The sequence below is a fragment of the Salmo trutta genome, chromosome 2, assembly GCF_901001165.1.
Source record: "Salmo trutta chromosome 2, fSalTru1.1, whole genome shotgun sequence".
Classification (NCBI taxonomy): Eukaryota; Metazoa; Chordata; class Actinopteri; order Salmoniformes; family Salmonidae; genus Salmo; species Salmo trutta.
Genome location: NC_042958.1, coordinates 17,273,060 through 17,292,889, shown reverse-complemented (window position 1 = coordinate 17,292,889; position 19,830 = coordinate 17,273,060). Strand labels below are relative to the sequence as shown.

The window sequence follows — 19,830 nt, the reverse complement described above, 5'->3', positions numbered from 1 at the left end:
ATGAAACCCCCACTGTAATACAGTGGCTTGCGAAAGAACCCCTTGGCATTTTTCCTATTTTGTTGCCTTACAACTGGGAATTAAAATAGATTTTGGGGGGTTGTATCATTTGATTTACACAACATGCCTACCACTTTGAAGATGCAAAATATTTATTCTTGTGTAACACAAGAAATAAGACAAAAAAACAGAAAACTTGAGCGTGCATAACTATTCACCCCCCCCCCCCCCCCCCAAAGTCAATACTTTGTAGAGTCACCTTTTTCAGCAATTACAGCTGCAAGTCTCTTGGGGTATGTCTCTATAACCTTGGCACAACTAGCCACTGGGATTTTTGCCCATTCTTCAAGGCAAAACTGCTCCAGCTCCTTCAAGTTGGATGGGTTCCGCTGGTGTACAGCAATCTTTAAGTCATACCACAGATTCTCAATTGGATTGAGGTCTGGGCTTTGACTAGGCCATTCCAAGACATTTAAATGTTTCCCCTTAAACCACTCGAGTGTTGCTTTAGCAGTATGCTTATGGTCATTTCCTGCTGGAAGGTGAACCTCCGTCCCAGTCTCAAATCTCTTGAAGACAAACATGTTTCCCTCAAGAATTTCCCTGTATTTAGGACCATCCATCATTCCTTCAATTCTGACCAGTTTCCCAGTCGATGAAAAACATACCACCATGCTTCACTGTGGGGATGGTGTTCTCGGGGTGATGAGGTGTTGGGTTTGCGCCAGACATAGCGTTTTCCTTGATGGCCAAAAAGCTCAATTTTAGTCTCATCTAACCAGAATACCTTCTTCCATATGTTTGGGGAATCTCCCACAGGCCTTTTGGTGAACGTCAAATGTGTTTATTTTTTTCTTTAACAATGGCTTTTTTCTGGCCACTCTTCCGTAAAGCCCAGCTCTTTGGAGCGTACGGCTTAAAGTGGTCCTATGGACAGATACTCCAATCTCCGCTGTGGAGCTTTGCAGCTCCTTCAGGGTTATCTTTGGTCTCTCTGTTGCCTCTCTGATTAATGCCCTCCTTGCCTGGTCTTTTGGTGGGCGACCCTCTCTTGGCAGGTTTGTTGTGGTGCCATATTCTTTCCATTTTTTAATAACGGATTTAATGGTGCTCCGTGGGATGTTCAAGGTTTCTGATATTTTTTTATAACCCAACCCTGATCTGTACTTCTCCACAACTTTGTCCCTGACCTGTTTGGAGAGCTCCTTGGTCTTCATGGTGCCGCTTTTTTGATGGTGCCCCATGCTTAGTGGTGTTGCAGACTCTGGGGCCTTTCAGAACAGGTGTATATATACTGAGAGCACGTGACAGGGGCTTAATAGCAAAGGGGTGAATACATATGCATATGCACACACCACTTTTCTGTTTTGAATTTGTATAATTTTTTTGCAACAAGTAATTTTTTAATTTCACTTCACCAATTTGGACTATTTTGTGTATGTCCATTACATGGGAATCCAAATAAAAATCCGATTTAAATTACAGGTTGTAATGCAACGAAATAGAAAAAATGCCAAGCGGGGTGAATACTTTTGCAAGACACTGTACCTAACTAGGCTGCTTCATGCTAGAGAGATGATTTTACTATGCTGCAAGCAGTCAACTGGTATATGCAATGAGAGTTCTCGATACATTGTCAAACAGAGATGTCAATTCCTTGTAATATTTCCTCATCCTACATGACGACTGTATGGGAAAGAGAAAGTGAGAGATTAGTCTGTTTTGATTCCTGTGTTCCACCACTGCAGTGATGTGTTCTCTGGCTTTCACTATCACACACAGGCAATCTTCTGTGTAATACAGCATGTACTGTGTACCAGTGTGTGTGTTAGCTTCGAACAGATGATCTGGGGGCTCTCTCACTCACTAGCCTTATCAGTGTCTGTTCTATTGCCGAGAGGACCACTGATACGAACACTGTATCTCCATTTCACAAGAGCTGACAATCTCTCTGTCTCAGACCCTCTCACAGAATATGCCAAGTGGAAAGAGAATGCAAAAGGCACTTGACTGATGTCATGAGCATGACAAATTAACTATCGACTAACCTGTCAGGACAGGAGCGGGTGTCATTGGATCCAGTGATACTAACTTACATACAGTAGCCTTCCATGTAATATCTCAGCAACTCTCAATAAGATATGGACCAAACTCAATGACCTTGAGAGCATTCTGTTTGGGATATAATTCAAGCACCGGCTATTATTTATTATTATTGTCCAAATCTGAGCATTAATAGAGAAGAAAATCACTGATCCTGAATTCATGTTGATTTAGAGAATGCATTTGTAGAGTAAGTAGTAAACCCTTTTTTCCTGCTACGCTCAGTTTCTTCCTTCTCTTCCCTATCGTCTCTCTCCCTCTCCTATTCTCTCAGTTTCTTCCTTCTCTTCCCTATCGTCTCTCTCCCTCTCCTATTCTCTCAGTTTCTTCCTTCTCTTCCCTATCGTCTCTCTCCCTCTCCTATTCTCTCAGTTTCTTCCTTCTCTTCCCTATCGTCTCTCTCCCTCTCCTATTCTCTCAGTTTCTTCCTTCTCTTCCCTATCGTCTCTCTCCCTCTCCTATTCTCTCAGTTTCTTCCTTCTCTTCCCTATCGTCTCTCTCCCTCTCCTATTCTCTCAGTTTCTTCCTTCTCTTCCCTATCGTCTCTCTCCCTCTCCTATTCTCTCAGTTTCTTCCTTCTCTTCCCTATCGTCTCTCTCCCTCTCCTATTCTCTCAGTTTCTTCCTTCTCTTCCCTATCGTCTCTCTCCTCTCCTATTCTCTCAGTTTCTTCCTTCTCTTCCCTATCGTCCTCTCCCTCTCCTATTCTCTCAGTTTCTTCCTTCTCTTCCCTATCGTCTCTCTCCCTCTCCTATTCTCTCAGTTTCTTCCTTCTCTTCCCTATCGTCTCTCTCCCTCTCCTATTCTCTCAGTTTCTTCCTTCTCTTCCCTATCGTCTCTCTCCCTCTCCTATTCTCTCAGTTTCTTCCTTCTCTTCCCTATCGTCTCTCTCCCTCTCCTATTCTCTCAGTTTCTTCCTTCTCTTCCCTATCGTCTCTCTCCCTCTCCTATTCTCTCAGTTTCTTCCTTCTCTTCCCTATCGTCTCTCTCCCTCTCCTATTCTCTCAGTTTCTTCCTTCTCTTCCCTATCGTCTCTCTCCCTCTCCTATTCTCTCAGTTCTTCCTTCTCTTCCCTATCGTCTCTCTCCCTCTCCTATTCTCTCAGTTTCTTCCTTCTCTTCCCTATCGTCTCTCTCCCTCTCCTATTCTCTCAGTTTCTTCCTTCTCTTCCCTATCGTCTCTCTCCCTCTCCTATTCTCTCAGTTTCTTCCTTCTCTTCCCTATCGTCTCTCTCCCTCTCCTATTCTCTCAGTTTCTTCCTTCTCTTCCCTATCGTCTCTCTCCCTCTCCTATTCTCTCAGTTTCTTCCTTCTCTTCCCTATCGTCTCTCTCCCTCTCCTATTCTCTCAGTTTCTTCCTTCTCTTCCCTATCGTCTCTCTCCCTCTCCTATTCTCTCAGTTTCTTCCTTCTCTTCCCTATCGTCTCTCTCCCTCTCCTATTCTCTCAGTTTTTTCCTTCTCTTCCCTATCGTCTCTCTCCCTCTCCTATTCTCTCAGTTTCTTCCTTCTCTTCCCTATCGTCTCTCTCCCTCTCCTATTCTCTCAGTTTCTTCCTTCTCTTCCCTATCGTCTCTCTCCCTCTCCTATTCTCTCAGTTTCTTCCTTCTCTTCCCTATCGTCTCTCTCCCTCTCCTATTCTCTCAGTTTCTTCCTTCTCTTCCCTATCGTCTCTCTCCCTCTCCTATTCTCTCAGTTTCTTCCTTCTCTTCCCTATCGTCTCTCTCCCTCTCCTATTCTCTCAGTTTTTGCCGCTGTAGAAGTTAGCCACCTGAATCATGTCATTCTGTTTGGTGATGTAAACATTAATGCCTTGTTTTAGAACCATTTCATGCTGCTTACTATCATATCTATGATTCTAACCACAGTATCTCTACCATCTCATGTTGAGGGTATATTCCCAATCGTCTTAGGCAGTGTTTGATAACGTAATCATATCGTACACAATGATAGTCAATAGAATTAGGGTTAGGATATTTGAGAGGGTATTGACCGCCTTTGTAATGTAATGTCCCATCCACAGTACAGGTATGCTGTGAATACTACAGGTATGTTCTCTCCCTATAAACCAATAAGATTACTGTACTAGGCCTATACGGCTAATGAACAACAGGATAGATAGAGGTAGAGACAGAGGGGGATAGATAGTGAGAGAGACTGACAGACAGCTACAGAGTGATAGAGAAAGTGTGTATAGGGTAGTGTACTCAGACAGGCTCCTGCAGGCTGCTTAGGAAGCTGTCTATCTGGTCCTGGGGATCTCTCAGCCCAGGTGGGCCAGGTAGGTGTACAGCCCTGCGAACAGATCAAAGGGCATCGTCGCCGCTCCACCTCCTTCATTCTCCGCCAGGATTTCACACGCATACCTCAAGGCATTGATGATCTGAACACACACAGAAAAGTCAGTAAACCCCGGGTCATCAAGACAGTGCAATACTGCCTCCATGTGGTACTTATAAGAACTACACCACTGTTTCACTCTGGAGACTGACTGACATATGGGAGCCAGTCAATCACCCCTTACAGAGCGAATAACTGCATCCAGTGGATGTTGGCGAAGAAGTTACCCAGGGCCAGCAGTGTCCAGCTGCTCTGAGGGCTGACACAGACCCTTCCACTTCTGCTGCAGCTCCGCCATACTGATCGTCTCCTTGGGAATAGGCTAGAAACACACATGGAGGGGAGGGAGAACAGGGGTTCAATTAGCTTGGTTCCTCTCAATGTTTCAACTACCTTAGACAGTTATAATAGGGGCAAGCTAGAGTACCAAATAGGAGAGAGGAGGAGTGGTGTCATTCTGTGGGTTACTGAGTATCTGTTTGTTTAGGACCTTGAGCAGGCCTGGAGTTAGTCCGGTATCTGTCTTCTGTGTGGCGACAGGCCTCTCCAGCCTCTCCTTGGTTGGTAGAATGTCTCCTTTGGACAGGGCAGAGAAGTACCCAATATAACAACAACAGATACACTTTAACGAAACAATTTCACCTTACCCTGCCCATTATCCCTGCTCAGATACTGGGTAGTTACACGGCCAATGTACGACCACCTGTACCATAAAAGCCCGGTTCTCTTGGTGGGCCTGTAGTGGGTTTTATATGTGCCACAGGAGAACCAAGAAATGAAGAGCGACACCACAGCTGTCTTTTATGTTGGTCTGCAATAGTATTTTGAAAAGACAGGACAGGAACACATCAGTCTCCAACGCACTATCTGACAATTTGTTCTTTCTCTCTGTGTTTTCTCGGACTCACACAAATCACATTCATACATAAAGCCATAATGTATAGTATAAAATAATAACCAGTCCTTAATACAAAGAATGTATAATCTTAATTCTTAGACAATAGAACCATACCTGCAATAGTATTGTGAAAAGACAGGACAGGAACACATCAGTCTCCAATGCACCACCTGACAAGTTGTTCTACACAGGAGCATGAAGAAAGGTAAAATACATATCCTGTCTAACATCCCCAATACATTGCTAGGTGCTTTCAATGTTGACAGTACCAAAATACAACAACTCATGTACAAAAACACTGCAACACAAACAAGTTACAACGTGAAATCGCCACTATCCATTCAGACCTAAGAGGGCATAAAACTACATCTCCCATAATGCAACGCCAGCACAAGTCGGCAGCTCAGCTAACCGTCTACATCACAGAAAGGCATGCTAGCTGGCAACAGCAGCACTTTGTAAACTATATTAATAACAATACAACTCTGAAAGTTACATGTTTCAATAGTCTCACACTCCATTATAACAATATCTACAGCATTAACCTTGGGATGTTTTATTTATTACACGTTATGGACTTCTACAAAGGAGTAATCTGCAACACATACCTTTCTCTCAGTGTTTTCTCGGATTGAGGAGAACGGGAGCGACGGGTAGTACCAGGGTGTTAGTAGATGACGCAAGCACCCAGATTAAATAAAATACATTTAATGAAACAAAACCTGAAGATATTAACATCATTCAGCTTCTGTAGCTGCCCACCTAACATCAACAGGCAGCACCAGTAGCGCAACAATTAAAAATAGACACCAAAAGTAAAGTTCCTGGCGATCATAGCGATCTGACTCCCCCCTTCTGTCTGAACTTGGAATATTCCTGTTCGCGGGTTTGGGCCACTGACCCTCAAACTGGTTGTTCTGTTCTGCGTTGTGTACTATTCTAATAATTTGAAGTTTGATGGAATAACCTTTTTAACTCTCCTACAGTCTAGTCACATCCAGGGAGGCTGCAGACCATCGTAGCCAGTACATCCCGGGGTTGGGTTCTGATGGCAGCTTTGGTGAACTGTTTCAGGATGTCTGGTAGTTCACTGGGGGATGTTGATTTGCTGGGAACAGTACATAGTATCTGGAGAAGGCATTGCTGGGAAATAAAGTGGGAATTAATTGTTATTTTTTTGTGGGGAATTAAATGTTATTCAAGCTGTGATATATTAGCTAGTATAAATAGTATTAACTAGTGCACGGTTTTAGCTAGCTACGTTTAGCATACATAAAACACGGCTAATAAAGTAATGTAATCAGTTTAGTTACTACAAAAACTGTTACCGGAATACGGAATCGAATATCTTGCTTGGTGGCAAAAAACAATAGATAAATTGCTAAATTACATCAAGTTGATTTGGTTTAGGAATGGACAACCCCATTATCATTGCGTAGTAACCCCAAATGTTTGCCCTCAAGGTCACATAGCAACAGTAAGCTTCGGTGATTGGACCAGAAAGATGACATGTATTGCCGCAAAATATTTGTTCAACCGCCAGGTGGCATTGTAAACAGGCAAACAGCAGATTATCTTTCCAAACACTTAATACATGACCTCTGTCTGCTCATAAGAGAAACATTTCAACAAAAACAGACATAAAGGAAAACCATCATCAACATCAGGAATTTTATTATTAAACTGATGTTTGAAAATACAGGTTTACACTTATCAACTCAGATGAATAGAAGGATGACATCACTATTTGGTAACAGAGAGAATCAGAATAGACAACAGAAAAGCAGACAGTAATATGCTCATCATCCACCTGCCCTAAAACAACACCAGTCTATTGACACACACACTGCATAAATTCACACTTGACAGGAAATGTATGTATGTGTTTGTGCATGTTTGGTGTGTTCTGGTGTTCTAATTTGGGGCTGTGTGGGACATTCAGCACAGCCAGTTCTCTCCCTTGCATGCATCCTTGCACACACAACAAACACTTACAAAGAGTATAAAATAGAAACTCTACAAAAACAAAGCAATCATGATGAAACAATAATGAGGACGTTTAAAAAGAACAAAACACAGGTTATGAACCTTATCCAAATGTGCTGATCTGTTTCAACAGTTTTTTCTGCTTGAGTTCTCCCTCTCCTCATTCCCTCCACCCTGATCCTGCATCACCCCCTTCCCTCAAACCCTCTGCTCCCCCGTCAGGTATAAAAATAAAGATCTGGGACAGACTGTTACACCCCGACATCCCCTGGACAGCTCTAGAAGTCGCCCTTAGGCACAGGTCTAGAATAAACGTACCCTCCCAAATCCATCTACATGGACTGTGACCCATTAAACAACCTTGGACAGTTCTGGAAGTCACAGATCTAGGATCAGCTTACCCTCCCCAAATCCTAACCGTTCCCTTTGCCCCTCTATCTCTTGCCCCTCTTGTTTCCCACCGGGGGCTTCTTGAGCTGCAGCAGTGGACCTCCAGTGCCGAAGCCCGTGGCGGGAGGGTTGGACACGCCAAACGTCAGGCCTGCAGACGCGTTGAGGCCGGGGTTACTGAAGTTAAACCCTGAACTACTGTTGCTTCCAAAACCTGGAGAGAAGGAGATAGGAGAAACAGAAGAACGAGGACATGAGTTATTCAAATAATGAGTATGATCACAGGGAGTGTGTGTGTCTGCTAAAACACCCTCTAGAGAGCTTGCACAAGGAGGTAAGGTGTGTGTGTGTACCTGCACTCAGGCTCCCTCCCGAGGGCTTGCTGGCGGAGGAGAAACCAAATGAGGAGCCCCCCGTCGCTACCCCCCCGAAACCTGGACCCCCACCAAACACTGCAGGGGAGAGAGATTGAGGGAGCCAAGCTTTAGGGACACACACTCACTATGCTGCTACTACATGAGAGAGGGAGAGAGCTTAGCTTCATGGACACACCACACACACAACTACTGCAAGAGTGAGAGAAAGAACAGTAGCTAAGCCTCTGTAATGGCTCACTCACAAACAGGGTATAGTGGAAGTAACTGTATCCAATGACAAGAGTAAAGCATAGAGACGCACTACATACCACAGCTACAGGCAGACTGTTTCAGCCCTAGATAGTGAAGAGCTTAACTCACGCCACATACATTCCTAACACTGCCAACAGTCTTCCACACACAAGGAGGGGGAGAAATGGGAGGTTGTGAGTGAGATCTAAAGAAAGCAACGAACAGTGAGAAAGATACATAGTAGAGATGGATGAGGAAGAGAAGACTAGATGTAAAAAGAGAGGTAGTACCTCCGAGGCCTGAGGTGCCCAAGCTAGAGCCCACTCCCAAGGCAAAGGGGTTTCCCAAGCCAGACCCCAGGGACGCCTGGCTCCCTGAGACAGAGAGAGCACACAGCTTACTCCTCTGGACTAGGAAGTGTCCGTTTGTGTGTGTGTGTTACTGAAGTTAAGTTCCCCCTCTCCTCTGCAACGTTCAGTGGTGATATAGGCTCTGTGTGTGTGTGTGTGTGTGTTACTGAAGTTCCCCCTCTCCTCTGCAACATTCAGTGGTGATATAGGCTGTGTGTGTGTGTGTGTGTGTGTGTGTGTGTGTGTGTGTGTGTGTGTGTGTGTGTATTACTGAAGTTCCCCCTCTCCTCTGCAACATTCAGTGGTGATATAGGCTGTGTGTGTGTCCACAAGAGTGAATAGAGTAACATGTCAAGACCCTATGGATCAGTGGTTCAGTATTACATTCCACCAGACTACACTAGACTTCTAAGCCCAACCTCCTGTCTCACCCCAACACTATCCTTACTGCCACATCGAAGTTGTTCCCTTTAAGATAATCCCTACCCATTTCTACAAATACATTAGCAACTGTGGATAGATTTTCACAGATAAAATGGTCAAATTAATGTGACTGTGGTAGAAACATGTCTGCTAGTTCCTTCACTCTGAACCTCCGTGCACCTGTATCGTTTCTCAAATTGGATTTTAGAGATGCAAACTCAGTTTGGGTTTTAGCTTCATCCAAAAAGTGTACTCATTAATTCTCTTAAATCCAATTGGGTGTTCAAAAATCAGTAATTTACCAGTCAAAAAGAAACAAAGACAAAGTCGCTCCTTTAAAACGGATTTATTGTCAATTTAAAGCAATACCACTTACATATAAACAGACACAGTTAAAGGACACAACCGATTGTTCATTCCTAGCCTCTATATTGCATTTCACAAGTTTTCCAAAACTATTCAAGATTCCAAGAGTGAAGGAACTAGCATGTGCCAGAAAAAAATGCATCGCAAAATTATTATTATTATTAATAATATGTCTAGTTTCAAAAGGCACACAATATTATATAGTATCAGATATATGCATCATCGTCAACAACAAGCATTGGTTATATTTAGATTAAACACCATTCTAAACAAAAGCACTCTGAACCAGAGTGAAGATGAGGGGTGTGTTCAGTGATGTGACACGTTCTATACGTTGAAGACAGAAATGTAATGAATAGAGCTGAGATGACTCCCTATTCTACAACACATTTCTATCTGAACGCTCTGTAATGTCACACCCTCCTGAACAGGGCACAGAATTGGCATCTGTGTTTTTGTCTGAAAATACACCTCCCCAGCCAATACCAGTGTTCTACAAACATCCCAGCACCTCACTGGCCCCAACTAGCTATTCCTCTGAGTCTGAACACTGTCTGAGTGGACGGACAGCCTCTCAGCCAGACAGCCAGTCAGCCTCTCAGCCAGTCAGCCTCTCAGCCAGACAGCCAGTCAGCCAGACAGCCAGTCAGCCTCTCAGCCAGTCAGCCAGTCAGCCTCTCAGCCGCTCAGCCAGTCAGCCTCTCAGCCAGTCAGCCTCTCAGCCAGTCAGCCTCTCAGCCAGTCAGCCTCTCAGCCAGTCAGCCTCTCAGCCAGTCAGCCTCTCAGCCAGTCTACCACAACTAGTAGTCTTTTATTTAAGTAGGCAAGTCAGCTAAGAAATTCCTATTTACAATGACGGCCTACCAAAAGGCCTCCTGCAGGGACGGGGGCTGGGATTTAAAAAAACAAAAGGACCTTCAGACCTCATAGAACCCCTTCAAAAAGCCCCAAGACATTCATCATAGTCCTGTTAGCCAGCCCTGTCACATTAACAGGAGTTTGCTATGTAGAGCAGACCACAAGTTCCAGAACCAATCACAGAGTTCCAGAACTAATTTACGTGTTCCAGTTTCACAACTATTTAGCTACTCATTCTAGAACAATCAAAGTTTCAGAGTGGTTCTGGAATGCTAGCGTGAGATGGAGGACAGACCGGTCAGTCCAGAGCAGCAGTTGGTTAATCTCGGAGCACAAAATGGCTGACTCTGAATAGAGAAAAATACTGATTTTTGGCACTAATGATCCAACTGGCCTTCCCAAGGCAGTCGATACGAGCAGCACGTTCACTTGGTTTCTCCCCTGTAAAACTAGTGAGTGACGTAACACCGTAGCCCTTCTATTAAATAGAATGGATTATGGAACTAAAGAGAACTAGGTTCCATCTATACAGACAGACTGTGCGTCATCAGCCCCTCTGCCATCTATATTCTGGAGTGAGGTAGACCTGCATGGTAGACCACCTGCCAGTGTTAAGTAGTGTGTGTAGGAAATACTGATAAATCACAATCATTATCTTAGTCAAAAGGTTATTGTAGAATGCATAGTGATGGATTGAAAGTGATATGGACTGTCAGGTAGAAGAGGGTCTTGTCTGTGGTTAAAATTACTGTACAACGGTCATTACCGGCTGAGGCAGTCAATGTCCTGTCTACAATGCAGATACAGTCACACACACAGACAGACAAGCACACACCTGGCCACTAGCAACCAGAGCCTGCTGTTATTGCTATTACAACTAAAGACTCTGCCGTTGTTACAAAAAGGAATGCATATGTTCAACAGTTAAAATCTTTCACTGAAATTAAAACACCCTTTTGATGTAGACCTGTGCAGTAAATTATAATATCTTCTTTAAACACTAGACTATACACTGTCAGATCGTCTTGAACTTTTAAAATGTCATCCTGAAATATAGGTGAAGCATGTCAAAGACAAAATGACAGATGCCGAGAAAAAGGGCAAATCATTACTCATTACATACAACTGAGTTTGGAAGGGAGATCTGCTGGTCTAAGGCTGGTGGGTGTGTGTGTGTGTGTGTGTGTGTGAGAGAGAATGAGAGTGTGTGTGTGATTTAAGTGCTTATCAAGACTGCTACCACACAGTGAAAGCTACATTACTGCTTTATGAAAACACACACACAGACACAACTGTGTCCTAATCTAAACCAGTTTGTTCAGGAAAATCGTAATTAAAAAAAAAAAAAGGTTGAGACCCAATTTCCGAACTAAACCGATTTGGACAGTTGCGTCCTAATCGAAGACACAGAGCACACTCACCTGGAACCACCACGTTACACCATCCAGACTAGCTCCAGACAAACTACCTAAGATATTTTATTCAATAAAACCAAAGCAGTTAAGCTTCACAAAAAAGCACCTTCAATAAATATAGATAATCAAGAACCCATTCAATATAAATTAAGCGACTGAACCCAAAGAGAATGCAGCCTCCAAGTATTCAAAAGATTCTAGTCTAGAGTCTGTCTGGGACAGATGAGAGCTGTGAATGAATACCCAGTGATACGAGTCCTGCTTTCTTGTTTTTAGTCTCATCTCCAGTAATCTGAGGACTCTACACTTTTTCAATCATCTTAAAAAGCCACAGATTCACTGAGAAACTGTTAAGTGCTTCTCTTATGGAGGGAGAGACAGAGAGAGACAGAGAGAGAGAGGGGGGAGATGAAGGGAAAAGCAGAGAGCCGAGTAATGGCCCGTGCTACGTTTATAAACAGGCAGTTCCAACACAGCCGCAGAAAGATTGCTTTGGGTCTAATGCCTGTGAGGAAAAGGTCTTCTCACACATATAGAGCAGAACCACTGGAGAAAGACAAACTGGACACGGTTTGGAACTTACTATGTTGCTTTTACATTCTCCTCTTTCTCCTTCCCTCCATTTCTTTCCCTCTTTCCAGAGAAAGAAAAGACAAACTAACCTAAAAGTTGGGCACTGGCTACATTTTTTATTCTGTCCCACTTTCCTTCTCTCCCCCTACATCTCTCTCCTCCCCCCTCTCTCTGTCAGACTGAGGGGTGGTAAGGTGAAAGGTCAAAGGTGAGGGGGTCAGGGTTCTAGAACTTGAAGGCGGAGGTCAGACCTGGGCCGGGCTGCTGCTGCTGGCTCAGCGTGGCTGCCATGGCGACCGCCGCCGCATTGGGGACGCTGCTGAAGGGGGCGGGGCCAGTGGTGATGCGTGGGGCACTCTGCCACTTCTTACTGGCCACCCGCTTGGACTCGAAGACATCCGTGGAGTCCTTCAGGAAGGCCCGGCGGTATCCCAGGTACTGCTGCTTCAGGGTCTACAGATACCCCAGAGGAAGAACCTCAATCACTTCATTCAAAATACTCAATATTTATTTCTGTAACAAGGTGATTTGTTATAGAACAGTCAGTCAACAGTGATGTCTGTAGGACTTACCTTGACGTTCTCGTGTACTGACTGGAGCTGAGCAGCCAGAGCCACAAAAGTCTGGTACAACTTCTGCATGGCCAGTGACAAATCTACACACAATATCCAGTGAGAGACACAAAAACACACACATAAAGACTATGAAGAAAGTCAAGAGTATGTATGTATGTATGTATGTATGTATGTATGTATGTATGTATGTATGTATGTATGTATGTTACCCTGTGGTGTGATGTGTGATCCACTGCCCTGTGTAGTGAGGTGATTCTCCAGTTCCTCTATCTGCTGTCTGTACTGCTGCAACTGGACCTCAAACTGTTCCACTAAACACCGGAAATAACTACAGACAGACAGAGAGAAAGAAAGAATGAGACAGACAGGATTGAATTTATTATGGCTAAAATGCAGTACATTCATCTGTGGTTCAAAATCAAAAAAGGGGTATGGTACACACACACACACACAAAAGTATGTGGACACCCCTTTAAATGAGTGGATTCAGCTATTTCAGCCACACCCTTTGCTGACAGGTGCATCAAGCACACAGCCATGCAATCTCCATAGACAAACATTGGCAGTGAAATGGCCTTACTGAAGAGCTCTGTGACTTTTAACATGGCACCGTCATAGGACGCCACCTTTCCAACAAGTCAGTTCATCAAATGTCTGGCCTGCTAGAGCTGCCCCGGTCAACTGTAAATTCTGTTATTGTGAAGAGGAAATGCCTAGGAGCAGCAACGGCTCAGCCGCGAAGTGGTAGGTCACGAGCTCACAGAACGGGACAGCCGACTGCGGAAGCGTGTAAAAACCTTCTGTCCTCGGTTGCAACCCTCACTACCGAGTTCCAAATTGCATCAGGAAGCAACTTCAGCACAACAACTGTTCGTCGGGAGTTTCATGAAATAGGTTTCCATGGCTGAGCAGCCACACACAAGTCTAAGATCACCATGCGCAATGCCAAGCATCGGCTGGAGTGGTGTAAAACTTGTCGCTATTGGACTCTGGAGCAGAGGAAACGCGTTCTTTGGAGTGATGAATCACGCTTCACCATCTGGCAGTCCAACGGACGAATCTGGGTTTGGCGGAAGCCAGGAGAATGTTACCTGCCCCAATGCATAGCGCCAACTGTAAAGTTTGGTGAAGGAGGAATAATGGTCTGGGGCTGTTTTTCATGGTACAGACTAGGCCCCTTAGTTCCACTGAAGGGAAATCTTAACGCTACAGCATATAATGACATTCTAGACGATTCTGCGCTTCCAACTTTGTGGCAACAGTTTGGGGAAGGCTCTTTTCTGTTTCAGCATGACAATGCCCCTGTGCACAAAGCGAGGTCCATACAGAAATGGTTTGCCGAGATTGGTGTGGAAGAACTTGACTGGCCTGCACCGAGTCCTGACCTCAACCCCATCGAACACCTTTGGGTGAATTGGAGCTTCGACTGCGAGCCAGGCCTAATTGCCCAAAATCAGTACCCGACCTCACTAATGCTCTTGTGGCTGAATGGAAGCAAGTCCCTGCAGAAATGTTCCAACATCTAGTGGAAAGCCTTCCCAGAAGAGTGGAGGCTGTTATAGCAGCAAAGGGGGGACCAACTCCATATTAATACCCATGATTTTGGAACAAGATAGTCGACGAGCAGGTGTTCACATACTTTTGATCATGTAGTGTAAGTTCAGGGCGATATAACAATGATGGTGATAGGAATACTCACTCATACGGAGCTGTGTTGTCGTGTTGGAGTCCAGGGGGAGTCTTCTGAGTCCGCAGAGCTATGTCTGCATTCTTCAACTCCTAGACGAGGAGGGTTAGGAGAGAGGGACTATGACGTTCAGCAACAGTAAGGGCATGTGTATTTTGAGCCTTAATTCCTCAAAAGACCATGTGACATCAGCATGTGTACCTGTGCAGTCTCCATCTTCAGTTTGTCTATAGCCAGGGCGTTTCTCTGTAGTCCCGAGGCGCTGACAGACAGCAGCTGTTTGAGACTCTTGATGTCGTCCTGAACCTTCAGCATGGCTTTAGATGACATCCTGCTGATCTCCTCGTGAACCTGCTTCTGCTCCTTCACAAACTTCCTACAGGACGGAGAACTCACACGTCAACACAATGCATCTTCATGACCAAAGATGTGCAAACACAGTACTGTTAGAGCCCCACACACTAACACGGGGTGTAGTTGAAGAAAAGTACTGATTTACGTACTGGAAGTTGTCTACATCCTGACAGATGACTGGAGGCAAATTTTCATCTTTCAAAGCTTTACTGTCTCTGAGAGTGAGAGGAAAGAAAAATAAACAGGGACAAGAGTCAGATATATTACCTATTATGATGATCATAATAAACGGTTGGTCAAGAAATGACACTGGACACTCATTGGTCCAGACGGTTGTCAGTCAGTGGGACTCACTGTGGGCTGGCCCCTGATGATTTGTCACTTTTCTTCTCTGAGGAGGTGCTGAAGTCAACTCCGCCCAGTCCAAGGCTGGGGGCCGCTGACACCGCTGTGGAGGTAGAGGCCAGGGAACCTAACGTCAACCCCCCTGATCCGAGAGTAGTCTGGCCCAAACCTGAAAACAGACAAACATTAACACAAATAAACACACTGACACGCACAAACACAACCATGCAAATGTTAGTCTGACACCCATACAAACCTAACGCAAACCCCAGTCCTCCAAGAGTGGACTGACTCAGACCTAAGATCAACACATAATCAAAAAGGTGTTAGTCACACACACACATGAGACAGATCATTCACTACCTCCAAATAAGGAATGTAGTGAAAAGACAGTGATAAGAGATAGAAAAAGATAGGTGTGATGAGACCCAGAGAGAGATGTGTGTAATTAACTAACCAGTGCTATGCTGGATAACAGAGAGAGACAGAGATGTTTAGTTAACTAACCAGTAGTAGCCATGTTAGAGAACATACTGGAACCCAGCGATAGACCTGTGGATGGGGCTGTACTTGCGGCCACACCCCCTAGGTTGAGAGAGAATCCTGTGGCTCCTTGCTGTGGTGCAGTGGAGGTGAGGACGGAGCCTAGTGTCAGTCCTGCCCCTGTGGGGGCTGAGGAGGCTGCAGTGAGGGAGAAGGGTTGGGCCGAGGCAGAGGGTTTATTGAAGGTCATACTGAAGCCCGTAGTAGGGGCTGTAGAGGCTGCTGGTGCACCTGGGAGAGACAGCAGGTAGAGCAGGGTTAAAGGTAGACTCAACCATATGTCATCATCACCCATAGACATTAACAAATTAATCTGCCAAGACAGGCACTATTGTATCATCATGCGAAGGCACAGACTGGGATGAGCCAATGGTAGCAGTGAAGGTCTTGACTAATGTGTAGCTACATTGATAGTAAGCTCACCTAATGTAAGGCCTTGGGTGAGTGCAGCAGCTCCTGCACAAAAACAAGAACTCCATAACTACAATAGGTCACCTACACCTAAATGTCTGTCTGTGTGTTTCTTTGTGCTCGGTGGTAGGAAACATCAAGCATGAGGCAGGTCTGCAGAGGGAAAGAGACCGACAGGCCATGTTGAGAACATGTGTACCTACCTGAGGCAGGAGTGTTAAAAGAGAACCCCCCAGTAGGTTTTTGTGAGAATAGTGACACGCCCAGGCCCAGAGAAGAGGTGGTGGTGGTGGAGGCTGGGGCTGTAGCACCCAGAGCTCCACCCAGAGTAAACCCACCTGTACCTGCTGCAGCTGGGGTACTAGAGAAAGGGGTGAGAGAAAAAGTGGGGGAGATAGAGGGAAGAAGTACAAAACATTACATGACTTTGCAGTATGCCTCACCATATTTACAGACGTGCAATATGCCGCTGTCACAATTACAATATATATCCGTTGAAAACGAACAGTAAGTAATGTTAGCTATGACATAGAAAAGGCCTGAGTCTAAACCCCACACTTAATACAAACAATGACACACTTCTCTCTCACACAATATACACACACACACACACACACACACTAGAGGTCGACCGATTATGATTTTTCAACGCCGATATCGATACCGGTTATTGGAGGACCAAAAACAGCCGATGCCAATTAATCGGCCAATTTTTTATTTTTTTGTAATGATGACAATTACAACAATACTGAATGAACACTTATTTTAACTTAATATAATACATCAAAAATCAATTTAGCCTCAAATAAATAATGAAACATGTTCAATTTGGTTTAAATACTGCAAAAACAAAGCGTTGGAGAAGAAAGTAAGTGCCATGTAAGAAAGCTAACGTTTAAGTTCCTTGCTCAGAACATATGAAAGCTGGTGGTTCCTTTTAACATGAGTCTTCAATATTCCCAGGTTAGAAGTTTTAGGTTGTAGTTATTATAGGACTATTTCTCTCTATACGATTTGTATTTCATATACCTTTGACTATTGGATGTTCTTATAGGCACTTTAGTATTGCCAGTGTAACAGTACAGCTTCCGTCCCTCTCCTCGCTCCTACCTGGGCTCAAACCAGGAACACATCGACAACAGCCACCCTCGAAGCAGCGTTATCCATGCAGAGCAAGGGGAACAACCACTCCCAAGTCTCAGAGCGAGTGACTTTGAAACGCTATTAGCGCGTACCCCGCTAACTAGCTAGCCATTTCACATCGGTTACACCAGCCTAATCTTGGGAGTTGACAGGCTTGAAGTCATAAACAGCGCAATGCATTGCGAAGGGCTGCTGGTAAAACGCACGAAAGTGCTGTTTGAATGAATGCTTACGAGCCTGATGGTGCCTACCATCGCTCAGTCAGACTGCTCTATGAAATCATAGACTTAATAATAACATTACACAGAAACACGAGCCTTAGGTCATTAATATGGTCGAATCCGGAAACTATCACGTTTATTCTTTCAGTGAAATACAGAACCGTTCCGTATTTTATCTAACGGGTGGCATCCATAAGTCTAAATATTCCTGTTACATTGCACAACCTTCAATGTTATGTCATAATTACGTAAAATTCTGGCAAATTAGTTCACAACATGCCAGGTGGCCCAAACTGTTGCATATACCCTGACTCTGCGTGCAATGAACGGAAGAGAAGTGACACAATTTCACATGGTTAATATTGCCTGCTAACCTGGATTTCTTTTAGTTAAATATGCAGGTTTAAAAATATATACTTCTGTGTATTGATTTTAAGAAAGGCATTGATGTTTATGGTTAGGTACAGTCGTGCAACGATTGTGCTTTTTTCGCAAATGCGCTTTTGTTAAATCATCCCCCGTTTGGCAAAGTTGGCTGTCTTTGTTAGGAAGAAATAGTATTCACACAGTTCGCAACGAGCCAGGCGGCCCAAACTGCTGCATATACCCTGACTCTGTTGCAGAGGTGACACATTTTCCCTAGTTAAAAGAAATTCATGTTAGCAGGCAATATTAACTAAATATGCAGGTTTAAAAATATATACTTGTGTATTGATTTTAAGAAAGACATTGATGTTTATGGTTAGGTACATGTTGGAGCAACGACAGTCCTTTTTCGCGAATGCGCACCACATCGATTATATGCAACGCAGGACAGGCTAGATAAACTAGTAATATCATCAACCATGTGTAGTTAACTAGTGATTATGATTGACTGATTGTTTTTTATAAGATAAGTTTAATGCTAGCTAGCAACTTACCTTGGCTTCTTACTGCATTCGCGTAAAGCAGGCTCCTCGTGGAGTGCAATGTAAAGTAGGTGGTTAGAGCGTTGAACTAGTTAACCGTAAGAATGCAAGATTGAATTCCCAAGCTGACAAGGTAAAAATCTGTCATTCTGCCCCTGAACAAGGCAGTTAACACACCGTTAGGCCGGCAAATCGGTGGCCAAAAATACCGATTACCGATTGTTATGAAAACTTGAAATCGGCCCTAATTAAATCCGCCATTCCGATTAAATCGGTCGACCTCTAATATACACACACATACATACATACATACATACATACATACATACATATATATATGAATGAGAAACAACTAGTTGACACACCCATAATATATTAGCAGTTTGACACACATCAAAGCGCTGTTTGCATGATTACTTCTACATCGATATTTAGGAAGCTAGTTAGTTAGTTGGCTACAATACATCCTGGGTAAACCGCGCTGTATCTACATATCCGCGAGATAAAGCTAACGTACGTCAGCCGTACAATTCTTACCTGGCAGCGGCTCCAAACGAAAACCCTCCGCCAGCATTGGTGGAACCAATAGCCCCGGATCCGAAATTAAAGCCTGACATCTTTAAGCAACAACAACCAAGTTTCTAGTTAGTCAAACTTTATCTAACTGACTGTTCGATAGCTGTTAGCTAGCTTTGAAATGTACGAACGCCCGCGTGCAGGCCAGTGTGACTGTGACACTGTTGCTACGAAGTCATGGTAACGTAAAATAAAAACAAAACATACTATTCGGCGATTTAAACTCACACGCTTAGTAACGTATACACCTTTACAGCGATCTGTTATGCATATAGTTAAACAGCACTAAAATGCTAACTTCCTTCTCAAAACAGTTTTTCTGAATCCGCGCTTTACCCTCAATGTATTTTCCGGTTATTGTGGCCTGCTGGGATACTGGAGGACTTGGCAGATTGGACGGTCATATGGGGACATCTAGCGGTTGCTATCATGTTTTTTGTCAGTTTGAGAACGGGTTTTAAAAAATGCATGTGTCACGATGGAAAGATTACAGAATATGTGGAAATAGTAATAGGTGGTGGAGTAATGCCTTACAAGAATATCCTCTACTCAGACTACTCTGAATTCAATGTCTGATGTATGGGTTGAAACATTTCCCATAAAGCCTGGAATCTGTACTACGTTTTTTTCTTTTATTATACAAAATACAAATCAACAATTTACATTTGTTACATCATACAAAACAGAACACAGGTATTAACGAGAAATACTAAAACATACCAAAAATTAATTATTAATAAAGAAATAAACAATCAAACAAT

At 43.9% G+C, this 19,830-nt stretch overlaps 1 protein-coding gene and 1 pseudogene across 9 annotated transcripts; both read right to left on the bottom strand.

Moving 5' to 3' along the window:
* Positions 1-3,786: 3,786 nt before the first annotated feature.
* On the bottom strand, positions 3,787-6,478 carry LOC115148875 (ropporin-1-like protein; annotated as a pseudogene).
* Positions 6,479-6,989: 511 nt separating this feature from the next.
* On the bottom strand, positions 6,990-19,453 carry LOC115152277 (nucleoporin p58/p45). 9 transcript variants are annotated; one of them, XM_029697027.1, is made up of 15 exons: positions 19,031-19,452; positions 16,425-16,582; positions 16,234-16,266; positions 15,775-16,041; positions 15,524-15,565; positions 15,277-15,436; positions 15,072-15,137; positions 14,770-14,944; positions 14,581-14,660; positions 13,091-13,209; positions 12,879-12,961; positions 12,558-12,759; positions 8,612-8,695; positions 8,067-8,165; positions 6,990-7,927 (listed from the first exon to the last, which is right to left on the bottom strand). In XM_029697027.1, exons 1-15 carry the CDS (start codon positions 19,108-19,110, stop codon positions 7,758-7,760), a joined length of 1,818 nt encoding a protein of 605 aa, XP_029552887.1. In that variant the 5' UTR covers positions 19,111-19,452; the 3' UTR covers positions 6,990-7,757. The 9 variants fall into 9 exon arrangements, with proteins under 9 accessions (XP_029552887.1, XP_029552860.1, XP_029552899.1 ...); XM_029697000.1 differs by having other exon boundaries at positions 15,277-15,565; positions 19,031-19,453; XM_029697039.1 differs by lacking the exon at positions 15,524-15,565 and having other exon boundaries at positions 19,031-19,453.
* Between the last annotated feature and the right edge of the window lie 377 nt (positions 19,454-19,830).